General features: G+C 48.4%; 1 protein-coding gene across 1 annotated transcript in view; it reads right to left on the reverse strand.

The window, feature by feature from the left end:
- SLC2A9 (solute carrier family 2 member 9) overlaps positions 1 to 16,027 on the reverse strand; it is a gene marked incomplete at its 3' end in the record, with an annotated part of 191,731 nt that overhangs the window by 100,262 nt on the left and 75,442 nt on the right. The window contains exon 6 of the mRNA XM_040238338.1: positions 5,804 to 5,936. Coding sequence (XP_040094272.1) covers positions 5,804 to 5,936 — 133 coding nt within the window. The remainder of the gene's footprint in view (positions 1 to 5,803; positions 5,937 to 16,027) is intronic.

The following is a 16,027-nucleotide window of genomic DNA, read 5'->3' on the forward strand; positions in this document are numbered from 1 at the left end:
AGTCCTTCCAATGACTATTTAGGACTGATTTCCTTTGGAATTGACTGGCTTGATCTCCTTGCAGTCCAAGGGACTCTCAAGAGTCTCCTCCAGCACCACAATTTGAAAGCATCAATTCTTCAGTGCTCAGCATTCTTTATGGCTTCCTGCCCTACTTACTTCTATTATGTCCACACTTGTGATCACATGGGCTTATTTTATGTTCTATTTTTTCCCCACGAAGCATTATGTACTAAGTATGCTTTCATAATGCTACAATCATCTTATAATTGTTTGTTACGTAAGTGAATCAAGTTGGCTGGAGGACAGGACTTTTCGTTTTCAATTCAGATGAGCAATGACTGATTTAACTGTTCTCTGATGCAATAGACATATGTCTGGAGTTCAACCTGGGTCAAATATAGAAAATCACAATATGGCAGTGGACATTTCTCGAGGCTTTAAACCTAGCAACTAATGGATCAATCATTTGCTAATACATTTGCCTCTATGTATACGCCGTGTTCATAAATTCACGTAAACATCCACTCAAGGCATCACTTTGCCCTAGTGTGAATTCAGGGCTGGAGTGGGACTGCAGGCCAGGGGCTCAACCTCTGAGTGCTGATTTCCTCCCTGAAGTCTCTGAGTTTCTGGAGATTTGCAACATTGGAGACAATGAAAACGAAGCCCCTTGTGCGGAAAGGGCACTTGATAAACTATAGCAAAAATGGTGCATGGGAAACAAACAGCTTTAAGAGTTTCATGCCCCTGAAGACCTTTCACTGTTATTTGTTATAAATAAAAATAAAAGAAACCATCAGAATGTCCAACCATTTTGAGAATTCAAGTAAAAAAAGGTTTGTCTTCAAAATGAAGGTAAAGTCCTAGTTCAGCTGGAACTGATTTTCTTTACTTAATGTGACGTCTGAGTTTCCTGTGCTGCTCTAATAAATCACCACCTTCCCTGTGGCTCAGTGGTAAAGAATCCACCTGCCAATGCAGGAGACGTGAGTTCGATCCCTGAGTCGGGAAGATCCCCTGGAGAAGGAAATGGCAATCCATTCCGGTATTCTTGCCTGGGAAATCCCATGGACAGAGGGGCCTGGAGGGCTACAGTCCATGGGTTCTCAAAGAATTGGATACAACTGAGTGAGCACACACGCACAGGCTTACAACAGTACTACCAGTTCTGAGGTCAGAGGCCCAAAAAGGGACTCACTGGGCTAACATCAAGGTGTCATGAGGGCTCTCCTCCTCCTGGAGGCTCTAGAGGGTGGTCTGTTCCCTGGCCTTTTCCAGCTTTAGAGGTGGCCTGCATTTCCTTGGCTCCTGCCCCTTCCTCCACCTTCAAAGCCGGCAGCACTGTATCTTCAACCACAGCTCCTTCTCCAACCCTGACTCTCTTCTTACCTCTTTCGCTTATAAGGAGCCTTATGATTCCATTGGATTCATCCAAATGATCCAAAATAATTGTCCCTAGAGGGGTCTGATGGGCTCCAGTCCATGGGGTCACAAAGAGTCAGACACAACTGAGCGGCTGAGCATGCACACACAAGACCCTTAAACTGATCACACCTGCCAAGTCCCTCAGGGGACAGTCACAGGTTCTGAAAACTAGGGTGTGGGCATACCTGGAGGCCATTTTTCTTCTGACCACACATGACATTAATAATAAGAAAACAGTCATAAGGAAACATGCTTAAGGCACAAATGTGGGGGTGGTACCGCCAGTAAACATGATGGAAATGTCACAGGAAAGGACAGAACAGCTCAGGTATAAATGACAATTGATTCGTTAGAGAGTTGGGGGTGATTCTCCCCCCAACATTAAACAAAGTCTCCATTCCCAGAGTGAAAGATATCACATCACTTTAACCATAGAATCCCTTTCTTCAAAAGCAAGGTCATGCAGCAATCCATGTGGCAAAAGCAGACAATTTCCTTTTTAAGTGCGCAATCCACAGCTTGCCAAGCCCTCTTCCCCAAAACACCACTGTACTTGATCTTGTCTGTCTCAACCAGAGGCTGGACAGTTGTGATGTTTCCCTTCTTAGAAATTAGGAAGCCAAGGCCTAGAGGAGGTTGGTGGACAGTAGCGTAGGGTGTTGATTGAGCTGGACCTTCTGGCTGCTTCCAGTGGTTCTTCCCACTCCTGCCTAGTGCTCAGACACCTCCAGAAATGAGAACTCCCTGCCTGCATAAACAGCCTGTTCCATACTTGCATCTCCTCTTAAGATAGCCTGGGACCTGGAACCCTTTGCTGCAATGCTTGCACCTGGACAAATTTCTCCTGGAGCCACAAAGAAACTATGAGGGACTGAAAATAACCGCGTGCATGCGCAGTGGGGCAAGTTATGGACATGTATGTGTGCCCTGTCGCTTCAGTCATGCCAGACTCTGTGTGACCCCATGGACAGTAGCCTCTGTCCATGGGATTCTCCAGGCAGGAATACTGGAGTGGGTTTCTACGTCCTCCTGTTGGGCATCTTCCAGACCCAGGTATCAAATCCACGTCTCTCATGTCTCCGGCATGCAGGCAGATTCTTCACTGCTGAGCCACCAGAGAAGCCCAGATTATAGACAACAAAATACAAAAGGACAAAAAAAAAAAACCCAAATGCCACTTCTGAAGAGCTGGAGCAAAAACAGGAAGTCAGAAGCAAAAGCAGGGTGCCAAGCATGCCCCCTGCACTCAGCGCCACAAAGGGGTGGGCAGAACACCTAAGCCACCCCTCTGGCCCCGCCCCTGGACACACCCCTGCCCACAGACCAGGCGAGGTACATTTCCCGTGGTGCCAAACGAGGTGCTCAGAGCTAAGAGTGCTTTGTTTATGCATGTAGGATCCAGAGCAAGACTGTCAGAGTGCAAACCCAACAGCTGCCATTTGCTAGCTCTGTGTCTTTATCTAAGCTCTCCCATGGAAATAATAATATGATCTACTTTCTATGGTAAGGAGGGATTAACAATCTAATACACCTGAAGTGCTCAGAATGAACTAGTTCTCAATGTGGATGAGCCGTTAATTAGGATTGTGTGCATGGCCCATATCTAGGTGTCCCTGTTACCTCCTGGAGAGTGGGAAGGCCATCTTTCGTTCCCCTCTCCCTTTCTCCTGGCAGAGCACCCAGCACAGTAAATAGCTATGTTTGCTGAATGCCTGGAGTGAAATGAGCACTTTTATTAATATTAGTACAGATGCAGATTTCAATATTCTGTTTCAACCCAAGGCCAACATTTTTGTCCTTTTTATAAAGCACACATGTAATATTTATCTTTTTTTTTTTTTTTTACCACTGGGCTTCTCTCACTCCCTGCTGTGCTATGAAATAAATCTTTTAAACCTTTTTCACTGTCAGGCATTTGCATGCACTGCCCATTCCAACTGTACTTAATTGGAGCCTTTCCCAAGAGTTCCTCCCCAGTGGAGCCAGATGGGTGGATGGACGTCCTTGCATGCCAAGAGATCAAGCTGGAGGAATTGCTGCCTTCTAACAGCTGGGAAAGATTGAAGGCAAAAGGAGAAGGGGGCACAGGGAATGAGAGGATTAGATAGCACCACCGACTCCATGGATATGAATTTGAGCAAACTTCGGGAGATAGCAGAAGGCAGAGGGGCCTGGTGTGCTGCCGTCCATGGGGTAGCAGAGGACTGGACACGACTTAGCGACTGAACAATAACTACCTATGATCCAGTTGCTTTTGGGAGTCAGATCCCATTGGCTCTTTCTCAACTGCCTTCTTTTTACTCCAGAGCCTGCACCGTCTGACCATCAGCCTTCTTTCCTGAAGTCTGACTTCTGGATGGTTTGCCTCCTCACGGACCCCACGGGAAGACCCTAGACCACTACCCATCCGTGTCCCTGTGTGTGTGAGAGAAGGGCGGACAGTCACCTTCAGGTTTCAACCCTTCTTTTATCACTAGCTGGCTGTGAGATGGGGGTGGAGCATTAACCAGGGTCCTCTGTGGGCTTCTAGGGGAGAGGGGTCAAGTCCCATCCCCAACACCAAGCTCCACAAATTTTGTGTATGTGGGTACTCTACAGAAGAAAGATCTGTCCTCTCCATCAGTTTTTAAAGGCCTCTAGAAACCAGAAACCATATAACCACAGCCTTGGAGAAGTTGCTTCACCCCTGTAAGCCTCTGTTCCTTCATCTAAAAAGCGAAGGTAATGATAACGTTCTCTGATCTCATGAAAATGTTGTAAATGAGAAAATAGATCCAAACCAAAAACTGCTGGGCAAACATAGGGGGTGATTAATATTTCATCACAACACTTGTCAACTCAGAAGATACTTAGGTTATTTGGACTTTAAATTTTGGATTTATTTTGCACAAATTATAGTAAACTAAGAACTACATATAATTTTTAATTTTTTTCTTGGATGTGGACATTAGGGAAATTTAGATTAGAGGACATGGTATGGATAATAAGAAAATGGACAGAGAGCTCAGTAATGATGACAGCAGGTAATACTGTGGACAATATAGATATAGACATAGATATAGATATCTACTTTAATCCCTACAAGAAGCCCATAGGGGAAGTTTATATCATTTCTTTTTACAGATGCCAATTCTGAGAATCAGAACAGTAAAAATAACAGGTCGAGGTCAGACTGCAGAGCTGGGATGTGAAGGCAGGACTAGTTAATCCCAGCCCTTGTCCTGAACCATGGTGCTCTCGACCATGTCTTGTTTAATAAAACTAAAAGAATGGGGATCCTATTATTCACTTTACATTGTCTGTCTCCAGGCAAAATCATTTTGCCTTTTCTGGGCTCTGTAGAAATGCCTTTGATTCTTCAAGCTGTGCTTTGAATCTGGTTCAGCACCTCACCATTCAAAGGGTTAAGAAAAGCTACAGAAGACAACTGGCAAGACCTATGAGGGCCTCATGCTTCCCTCCTGTAAAATGGGTATATTTCTGCTCCCTCAAAGGGCTGAAGCCCCATGCTGGGGTGCAGAAGGCTTGGTGCAGAAGCCCCATGCTGGGGTGACATGAGGGCTTATTCTGTGCTTGATGGGAAAGCTGATCAGTGAGGAAGAGAATAACAGAGGGAGGGCTGGGGTGGACTGAACCACCAAGAAACCTGTGTTTGCAGGATCTCTGGGGTTGGGATCCCCCGAGAGGTGGCCATGGGGAGACACTGCACAGAGGTGAGCAGACCTGGATCTTAGCCTGCTCTGTCTTGGCTTTTTCAGGGTCTCTCTATTGATAACTGAAAAACTGTCACCAGCCATCTGGTTCTACAAGGATTAAATCAGGAGCCACTGCAGTCGTTGACCTTCAGTACACCTTGAAAGGAGTTCAGGGCAGAAACCAAGAATAAGGTGCTCTGTGCAAAACTGGCAGAACAGGTCTTCAGATAGTTAGATATTTTCAGAAGATTTTATGAGCCCAAAGTCTCACATATTCTCACATCTAGAAAGGCACTAAAACCACTAATGGTGACATCTGCTCCTTGTGACTTAGCAGCAAACTTTTGCCAAGATGCGTGCTGGGCCGCATGCATCCTGCTTCACCAAAATCACATATATACTGACACTCCTCATATCTTTTTGGAGCAGTTTCTCAGAGCCAGCTGAGAGGCTGTCTCCTGACTGCAGTCCTCATTTTGCCACAAATAAAACTTAACTCACAACACTCATGGTGTGCTATTTTTTTCAGTCCACGCTGGGATCTGTGTCCCCACTGAGGGCCACCCCACAGCAGACAGATGGGAAGAAGAAACGGGACTGGCTGTGCTAGAGCACGCATGCCCTGTAGCCCTGACCCCTGTGAAGAGATGGCCGCGTGGACCAGGCAAAGGGCGCCCTACCTTTCTCAGCTCCCTCCTGGTCATGCTTCTCAAAGAGCAGGTAGCGCGGGCTCTGGGGCAGAAAGGGCAGGCTCACCAGCTGGACCAGGGCGGGGATGACAATCACGCCAAACAGATATGGCCAGGTGCTCTCCTGAAGGGAGAAAAGGGGGTTGGGGAGTGATGAGGTCATTGTTTGGGGGGAGCTGGACCCCTGGGCCAGGCAGCTTCTGCTTTCTGCACAGGGTCCCCCTTACCCAGGATAAACCCCAGGAACAAAGACTAGGGAGGGACTGGACACTGGCTTTGTTACAGAACCGTTGACTGAGACCACCCACCTTGGCCATACTGCTCCTACGAGTTGTTTCACAGCAGGAGGCCCCAAACTAAATGCAAATATTCAGGAGGGGCCAAAAGAAGGGAAGAAATGCCAGTCCATGATAAGTCCTGCCAACCTCCCAGAAGTCCTCACTCGGGAATCATCTTGTCTAAGAGATACTCACACCACCAGGAAGGACCCTGAGTCACATCAAATGTGGGCATGAGCAGGATGATTGGCCAGAGACAACCCCAGAAAGCTGACCCCACCCCTCAAAGCATGAGACTGCGGTTTAGTTAGGGCGACCAATGACCGAAACCACCTTCCCCAGCCAGGCCTGATAGCAACCACTTGCATGAGTTATCTTACAACAAGCGATTGTGGTAAGGAACACAGAGCTAACAAACTACCACCAACCAGAATAATTCAGGAAAGGTCAAAAGAAGAGGAGACCCCAGTCCATATATCCTGTCAACTTCCCAGAATCCTCCTCGCTGGAACCCATCTTGGCTGAACGATGCCCACACCTCCAGGAAGGACCTGAGTCAGAATGATTGGCCAGAGGCAACCAGAAAATTAATCCCATCACCATAAAACCTGAGACCATGCGCCACGTGGTGGAGCAGTTCTCCTGGGTTCCCTTAACCCTGCTGCTCTCCGCCCGGGCACCCCTTCCCAATAAAGTCTTTTGCTTTGACAGCATGTGTGTCTCCTCGGACGATTCACTTCTGTGTTAGACAAGAGCCCACTCTGGGGCCCTGGAAAGGCTCCCCCTTCCTGCAATATGGTGACCCTGAGAAGGAAGAGTTTGGGGAAGCCAAGAACTGGCTGACTCAGAGGCCCTGGGGGCAGCAAGGCCAGCCTAAGGGGCTCTGGTCTTTCCAGGTTGTGTGGCTGAGATCATTCTCATGGCCCCTCGAACCCTCTTCTCTTCACCCGGGGAATGGGGACAGCTGCGGCCACCTCTCAGGCAGTCGTGAGAGTGGGCTCAGATAAAGCTTTGCCTGTGGGCTCTGTGCTTTGCCAGCACCCAGTAGGTGTGCAGAAGAAGCGACTGCTCTGCTGGTGTTACCAGCCAGACACCTCCGAGGCCTGTGACCTCTGACTCATCTTGCCTGTCACTGAAGGTCGGCTGGAGCTTTCCCGAGTCCCCACAGAAGAGAGGGTGGTGGGGCCTCCAGACACAGGCCACCCCTGAACCTACAGCATATACCATTCAAGAGGCCCTTGGAGGGCTTCCCAGGTGGTGCTAGTGATAAAGAACCCGCCTGTCAATGCAGGAGATGCAGGTTCAATCCCTGGGTTGGGAAGATCCCCTGGAGGAGGGTATGACAAGCCACTCCAGTATTCTTGCTTGGAGAATCCCAGGGACAGAGGAGCCTGATGGGCTACAGTCCATGGAGTCACACAGAGTCGGACAGGACTGAAGCAACTTAGCACACAAGAACAGCCATTCACCTATTCAGTTCAGTTCAGTCGCTCAGTCGGGTCCGACTCTTTGCGACCCCATGAGTCACAGCATGCCAGGCCTACCTGTCCATCACTATCTCCCGGAGTTCACTCAGACTCATGTCCATCGAGTCAGTGATGCCATCCAGCCATCTCATCCTTGGTCATCCCCTTCTTCTCCTGCCCCCAATCCCTCCCAGCATCGAAGTCTCTTCCAATGAGTCAACTCTTCGCATGAGGTGGCCAAAGTACTGGAGCTTCAGCTTTAGCATCATTCCTTCCAAAGAAATCCCAGGGCTGATCTCCTTCAGAATGGACTGGTTGGATCTCCTTGCAGTCCAAGGGACTCTCAAGAGTCTTCTCCAACACCACAGTTCAAAAGCATTAATTCTTCAGCACTCAGCCTTCTTCACAGTCCAACTCTCACATCCATACATGACCACTGGAAAAACCATAGCCTTGACTAGACAGACCTTAGTCGGCAAAGTAATGTCTCTGCTTTTCAATATGCTATCTAGGTTGGTCATAACTTTTCTTCCAAGGAGTAAGTGTCTTTTAATTTCATGGCTGCAGTCACCATCTGCAGTGATTTTGGAGCCCCCAGAAATAAAGTCTGACACTGTTTCCACTGTTTCCCCATCTATTTGCCATGAAGTGATGGGACCGGATGCCATGATCTTCGTTTTCTGAATGTTGAGCTTTAAGCCAACTTTTTCACTCTCCACTTTCACTTTCATCAAGAGGCTTTTTAGTTCCTCTTCACTTTCTGCCATAAGGGTAGTGTCATCTGCATATCTGAGGTTATTGATATTTCCCCCAGCAATCTTGACTCCAGCTTGCACAATAAACTGTGGGAAATTCTGAAAGAGATGGGAATACCAGACCACCTGACCTGCCTCTTGAGAAATCTGTATGCAGGTCAGGAACAGTTATAACTGGACATAGAGCAACAGACTGGTTTCAAATAGGAAAAGGAGTACGTCAAGGCTATATTCACCTATTATACAGGTTAAAGGCAGCACAGTCTTTATTACTATGCGGATTAAGGCAGCATTCTCCCTGACTTTTTTTTTAAACCCAGGTTTACAAATGAACTCTCACTACATCTCTGAAAGAAGAGGTCAGAAGGAGTTATGAGGGGGACAAAGGGAGGAAAACAAAGTTCTCAACGTGGAATTCTTCAGCATTTTCTTTCCTAAGAAAGTACAAGGAGACAGTCAAGGAGAAAAGGAGATGTGTCCAGACCTGGAAAGGCTTCGCACCTGGCAAAGCTTCAGCTGGCCTCAGGTCAGTCCTGCCAGGAGGAATCCATCCTGAGGTGGAGAATGCAGTGCCCTTGTAACAGAGAAGAGCCCAGTTCTGACTCCATGTTGGATCTGCTTCTTTGACTTTAACCCTTGCTTTTCATTGCTTTTGTTATTACATGCATGCTAGGTGGCTTCAATTGTGTCCAACCCATTGCAACCCCTTGGACTATAACCTGCCAGGCTCCTCTGTCTATGGCATTTTCCAGGCAAGAATACTGGAGTGGGGTACCATTTCCTCCTCCAGGGGATCTTCCCAACCCAGGGATTGAACCCATGTCTCCTGCATTGGCAGACGGGTTCTTTACCACTAGTGCCACCTGGGAAGTGCTGTGTTGTTGTTCTATTTGCTACATGACAGGCCAATAAATTGGAGACAAAGTGTTGAGGCAAGGAATACAACTTCATTCAGAAAGCCAGCTGACATAGAAGATGGCAGACTAGTGTCTCCAAAATGCCATCTTCTGGGGATATGGATGCCAGCTTCTTTTACAGAGCAGAGTGGGAGTAGGGGGTGAGGAAATAAAGAAAAAAGGCCATTTGTCTTGCAAAATAGAAGGAAAAATGTGAATTTCTTCTTTTCTCTAGCCATTCACAGGTGGGCAAGATCAGACTGTCTCCCTGTGAGCTGAAAAAGCTGCCTTGTTATTGTTCAGTCGACCAGTTGTGCAGTCGATCAGCTGTATCCCACTCTGCAACCCCATGGACCGCAGCATGCCAGGTTCCCTTGTCCTTCACTGTCTCCTGGCATTTGCTCAAATTCACGTCCATTGAATTGGTGATGCTCTCTAACCATCTCTTCCTCATTCTGGACACAGTAACAACTTATATTCACAAACTCCTCCGACTTCACCAGCCAGCACCCCCTTCCATCATCTGTGATGGACCTGTCAGGCCGATGCCAGCTTTCAGTTTGGAGGAGAGCTCTGTGAATGAGGCTGGGAGAGGTGAGGGAAGGTGGACGAGTGGTCACCAGTGAAACTGAGCAGGACCCCGGGGGCCTTCCTGGTGACCAGTCCCTCCATGTCCCCTGCTTCTTATCTGTAGCAAAAGCTGTGGTCTCCTGGGCCTCCCTGAATTTCAAAGAGCAGGCTCAAGGAGTTAATCATTAGAGAAACGGGGCAATGCAGAAACTAAGAAAAGCCAGTCAAGCAAGAAAAAGTAATAGCCACTTAAACAGTTATCCCTTGCTTGCTGCCTGGCGGAAAGAGATGGCAACCCAATGCATGATCTTGAGTTGTTTCTACAGAAACAAAGACCCCACCACATGGAAACTGCCACCCACCAGCATGGAGACCCCCAGGCTGGTTGGAGTCAGCAAACTGACATCTAGATTCCTGAACCATCATCTTGTTGCCTCACCACCAACCAGTCAGGTGATAAAGATGGCATTCCTTCTTGATCTTGGAAGGGGCCATGAGGACACTTAGATTTGGATTGTGTAAACTGTCAATTTACATGCAGGAGTATGATTCCAGAAATGCTGCATTGTAGATTCAAGGAAATGGAGGGTGTCCATCTCAGTTCAAAGGCTCCTGGTTGTCCTCAGAGCCAGGTTCAAGGGCCGTGGAACAGCAGCAAAGCCATCCATGACCTGTCCTCCAGCCAAGCTCCCATGTCTCCAGCATTCCCTGGCCCTGAACTTCCTCTGCAGTCATCATTCCCAACGATTCTGAGTGGATCAAGCCTCTGCACATCCATACTTGCTGTTCCTCCTCCAGGAGTACCTTCCAGCTCCCTTCCTCCTTCCACCCAATGGCAGCTCCAAGGATGCCACCCCTGGGAGGTACCTCTCTAATTCGATGCTCTGGGAAAAGCCCATGGTCCTTGCCCCTCATGTCCTCCACATGCGTTTTGTCTGGGGAAATTTTTTAGCCAAAGAGTAAGTTTAATCAGAGAAGTGAGAAAATGCAGAAACAAAGGAAAACCATCCAAAAGACTAAACAATAATGGTTTAGTTATTAAGCAAGGTCAAAGACATTTAGTCCCTTTTCGAGGACTATAGCTAATATTCTGAGCCATATCCTGTGAGCTGTCTTATAGTTATTAAAACCCCCATCAGGTGGAAGAAGTTAATTACATGATGATCAGACTGTAGCCATGACATAAGCTGCCACAATTTTGAGAGCTGGTCTCTAAGAAATGAGAACAAACCAACTCTGGAACTGAAGATCAACTGTACTTAATCAAGGTGATGTGGGTCAGACCATCACATGACCAATTTCAAGATGACTGTCAGAGCTGAGTGTGCTCTTTCTACATGGAGCCCCGTCCCCCCACCTGTAAAACCTCTTGCCCAACTCCGATTGTTGGTGGCGGTGGGGTAGGGTGCGGAGTCAGCCTCTGGACAGAAGTCTGTCCTCTCACCCAGCTGCCAGCATCCAAAATAAAGCAAACTTTCCTTTCCACCAAGCTTGCATCTTTATAGCCTTTTGAGCAGCAAGCAGCTGGACACACCTTGGGCTGTGTCTGCCTAGGGCTTCCAGTATGACCTGCCTAGGGCTTCCCAGGAGGCACTAGAGATAAAGAATCTGCCTGCCAATGCAGGAGACATAAGAGACGTGGGTTCGACCCCTGTGTTGGGAAGATCCTCTGGAGGAGGGAATGGCAACCCACTCCAGTATTCTTGCCTGGAGAATCTCATGGACCACTAGGTGCTACAGAGTCAATCTCAGATGAGTCTTTTTTTAAAAAAATATTTATGTTTAATTGTAGAATGATTGTTTTGCAATACTGTGTGGGCTTCATCGCTCAGTTGTGTCTGACACTTTGGGACCACATGGTCCTGTAGGCTCCATGGTCGTCTGGTCATGGAATTCTCCAGGCAAGAATATTGGAGTGGGTTGCCATTTCCTTCTCTAGGGGATCTTTCTGACCTAGGGATCGAACCTGCGTCTCCTGCATTGCTGGCAGATTCTTTACCCACTGAGGGTTGGTTTCTGCCACACATCAACAGGAATCAGCCATAGGTATACATATGCGCCCTCCCTCTTGAACCTTCTTTCCACCTCCCACCCCATCCCACCCCTCTAGGCTGATGAGTTTGATGCCAATTGGACCCTGATGTGTTCAGTAAAGCCTGAGGTCAGAGCCCTTACACATGCTGATTTCACTTGAGAGGAAAGAAGAATGGATAGTCTTGTCAGCAGAGAGATTTTCGCTTTCTCTCTGGTAAGTCTTGCAAAAACTCGATTGTCTTCCTCTTTAATCTACTGAGGCTTCCTTTTCAAAAATAGACTTCTACTTATTTCCCGCAGGCTATGGATGACCTCAGGTATTTCCATAAATAAAACCCTCCTGGACCATGATGAGACAGCTCAAACTTTTAAGTAGAGTTGGAATCATTGATCTTATCCCAAGTCAGGTTCTAATTTAAGGACAGTAGATTGTGTCTACTCCGCCCAGTCAAGTGAAGCGAGTAAGGTGATGCTGGGCCACTCTACCGCCACCAGGACAGGGGCTGGAGGTGAGAGGGGGTGGAAGAAGATCTCTCGAACAAGCTAGGTGAGGGGATAAAATGGGCTATTCTTTTTGTAAGTCTCCCTATTTAAGATATCATCCACTAGAATCAAGGCTAGCATTTAACCAGTTCTCCACGTGCCAAGCCCTGTGCTGGATACTTTACAAATGTAACTGCAACGAAGTTTAAAAACATACAGTTCATGGTGTTATCGAAACACAACCTTGGTTTTCATCTCATGCCCTTCTCCAGGGGATCTTCCCGACCCAGGGATCGAACCCATGTCTCTTTTATCTCTTGCACTGGTAGGCAGGTTCTTTACCACTAGCACCACCTGGAAAGCCCTTCCATCTCCTACATTTGTTCAAAATGGAATCAGTGAGGGTGCCCTTCCCTTCCCCATCTTAGTGGTTTTAGATAGTCTTAAGACCACAGTTTCAAAATGATAATGAAATCAACCTGATTGAATGACATGGCAACCCTCTCCAGTGTTCTTGCCTGGAGAATCCCAGGGACAGAGGTGCCTTGCAGGCTACAGTCCATAGGGTCGTAAAGAGTCAGACATGACTGAAGCGACCTAGCACGCACGCACAGGAGATGAAAACCAAGGTTGTGTTTCGATAACACCATGAACTGTATGTTTTTAAACTTCGTTGCAGTTACATTTGTAAAGTATCCAGCACAGAGCTTGGCACGTGGAGAACTGGTTAAATGCTAGCCTTGATTCTAGTGGATGGTTCTTCTGCACTGGAGAAAGTCCAGAAGTGCAGACTTTCCACTACTGGAGTCTGCAGTGGAAAGAGTTGGGGGTGGGGGACTGATGGTTGCGTATCATTTTTCATCCTCCCACTGCAATTCCCTGGCTTCTATTCAGTGTCTGACTCCTCTAAGATGAAACAGTAGTGAAGAAGTGGGTCAGGTCTCTGGGGCTGGCAGATGTTTCTCACTGATATTCTTTCCTCGTGAGCATTTTCATGGGAATTCTGTAGAGTTCCATCCTTGGAACCAACCCCCCCTACCACTACAGTTTCCCTGACCTGGGAGTTTGCATCTCATTCTGTTCTGAAGAGTCCTCTCCTCTGTAGCCCTGAGGAGCCCAAGGTCAAGGCTTCTCTGTATTCTGAAAGTTGTCCCCAGCACCCCAAGGGGGTGAGTTGAGGCTGAAGCCCAGCCCTCTCTGACTTTCAAGCTGAGGGCCCTCGGGGCTGGTCTATTAACTAAGCTTTTTAATTCCTATGTTTGATCTGATATCTAAGAGCCTTACTGATCCTGGAGATACTCTCTCTCCTAGGCTAGTTAATTTCTAGCAAATAACTTCCCTGGGATCATCCTTTTAACATACAAACCAACCAATCCAGAGCCTACATGGACCACTTCCTCTATCTAACTCTCACACACCAAGTCAATACACCCCCTGTCCTAAATTACCCCAGGGCCAGGTAGTAGGCAACTAGAGATAGCCCCTGTAGTCCTGGGACCACCTGTAACTATTCAGACTATGCCATCCTAAGCCTGCCTAAGCTTCCCTACCCAGACTCACCCATTCCTTCCGTGGAAGTCACAATAAAGGCTCTGGGCCATGCCCTACCCTCCCTCCTTCCACTCCTGACCAGCCCTGGTGCTTCCTCGTGTGGCCCTGCATGGGGCAACGTGCCCCCTCCACTGAAGAACTGTGAATCATAGACTCTTCTTCCACAGGAAGCATCTGTGTCTATTACCCTTTCATGACAATGATATTAAAGTCAAATTCCAGGTACATTTTAGGGCATCTGGGTTACCCTCTCCCTAGGCATGATACCACATCAGTTCTTGCTGCAGGGGACCACTTTTTTCTGGAATCCCCTGCCCCTTGTCTTCCAGGACACCCCTCTCCCAGATCTCCTCCAGTTTCTTTGAGCCCCTCCCCAGGGCTTTGAGCCCAATACTCTTTTCTGTTCATCTCCATGGTTTCCCTCAGGACAGTGGTTTTAGACATGATTGCAGATTGGACCTGTGGGATATTGAAAATGACTGATGTTCCTGGAGATTTGGGGTTAATTGGTCTGCAGGTGTGGCTCAGGCACTGGGGTGTTCGAGCTGTCTGGATGGCTCTGAAAGCAACCAATTGAGAGCCTAGCACCTCCCCTCCACCTGCTGCAGACAGTGGTATGTGACCCAGAACTGAGGGGGTCATCCTCTACCTGCCAGGACTGTTGTTGGCTATGGGGCTACAGTTGGGTCCTTGCCTTCCCCCAAGACAAGCTCTGGAAGGATGCTTCCTCCACAAGACTACTCATCCATCCTTAGGAGCAAACTGCACCCAATGGCCGGAGAAGGCAATGGCAACCCACTCCAGTACTCTTGCCTGGAAAATCCCATGGGTGGAGGAGCCTGGTAGGCTGCAGTCCATGGGGTCACGAAGAGTCAGACACAACTAAGCGACTTCAATTTCACTTTCACTTTCATGCATTGGAGAAGGAAATGGCAACCCACTCCAGTGTTCTTGCCTGTGGAATCCCAGGGACGGGGGAGCCTGGTGGGCTGCCGTCTATGGGGTCACACAGAGTCAGACACAACTGAAGCGACTTAGCAGCAGCAGCAGCAGCACCCAATGGCTAGCTGGTGCAGGGGCACAAAGGCCTTCCCTCCCCTCCTCTTCCCTCTCGTACACCTCGGATGGGCCCTCCCAGGTCCAGAGCTCCCTGCGGGCTAAGACCTCCGTTGTGAAGAAGGGCAGCTCACCCTCTCCTCCTACTGAGTCCTTCTTCCTTTACTACCTGGAGGTGTTGATCTGAGAATACTCCTCAATCAACTTCCTGCTCAAAAATCCCCATCTCAGGGTCTCTTCCCTGGGGAACCCAACCTAAGACCCAAGTATGGGGCCATGACCCCAAATCTCCACGTCCAGCCCACACCTCTTATTGGGGGCTCCTCACACTCATTTCCAGTTGCCCAGTGGACAGCTCTGCTGATAACCCTTGAGTTCCATAAGCTCCACCACCTCCCAGCCCACCCACGCCTGTCCCTGGGCCACAACTGGGGCCATCACCATCTAGGCATTAGTCCAATTTGGAAAACTGATGCACCTCCAGTCCTGCCTTTAACTCGCAACCGTCCCACTGCCATCCGAACTGCTGCCTACCCTAAGACAGTCTGTCGGCTGTTTCTGAAATCTCTGGGCATCTCCTCCCCTTCTTACTTGCTAGCATATGCCTTAGGAGAGGTTCTGACAGCGTTTTTGCCTTGATTCTACCAACAGCATCTTAACTGACCCGAAATCCCCCTGCTTCCCTTTGCATTCCCCTCACTGTCTCAGAGTGGTCCTTCTAGAATGTGAATCTGATGTTCTAAGCTACTTCTCTGTCTGAAACTTTCAGCAGCTCCCTACTGCCCTCAGGATCAAGTTCAAATCTCTTAGCCTGGAATACAAAGCCCTCTGCCTGATGAGAACCCATTCAGGATTACAGCCTTGCCACTGGTGAGACCCCAGCCCTCTGCTGGTCCTGCCAACCCACAGGCGTCTCTGAGTTTAACAAGCAGATTCCAGGATGCTGTGCCTCTGTACGCGCTGCTTCCTCTCCCAGGGATGCCTGCTCTTTTCCACAGAACAGCTGTGTATCCTCCCAGCTTCAGCATTTCCTCCTCTGGATGGCACCTCTTTCCAGTGCAGAATTCCATGAAAGCACTTGCTACCTGGGTAGCGCGTATTTCTTTATGGGTGCATCACTCTGACT

This window comes from Oryx dammah, unplaced genomic scaffold (assembly GCF_014754425.2).
Source record: "Oryx dammah isolate SB20612 unplaced genomic scaffold, SCBI_Odam_1.1 HiC_scaffold_3, whole genome shotgun sequence".
Classification (NCBI taxonomy): domain Eukaryota; kingdom Metazoa; phylum Chordata; class Mammalia; order Artiodactyla; family Bovidae; genus Oryx; species Oryx dammah.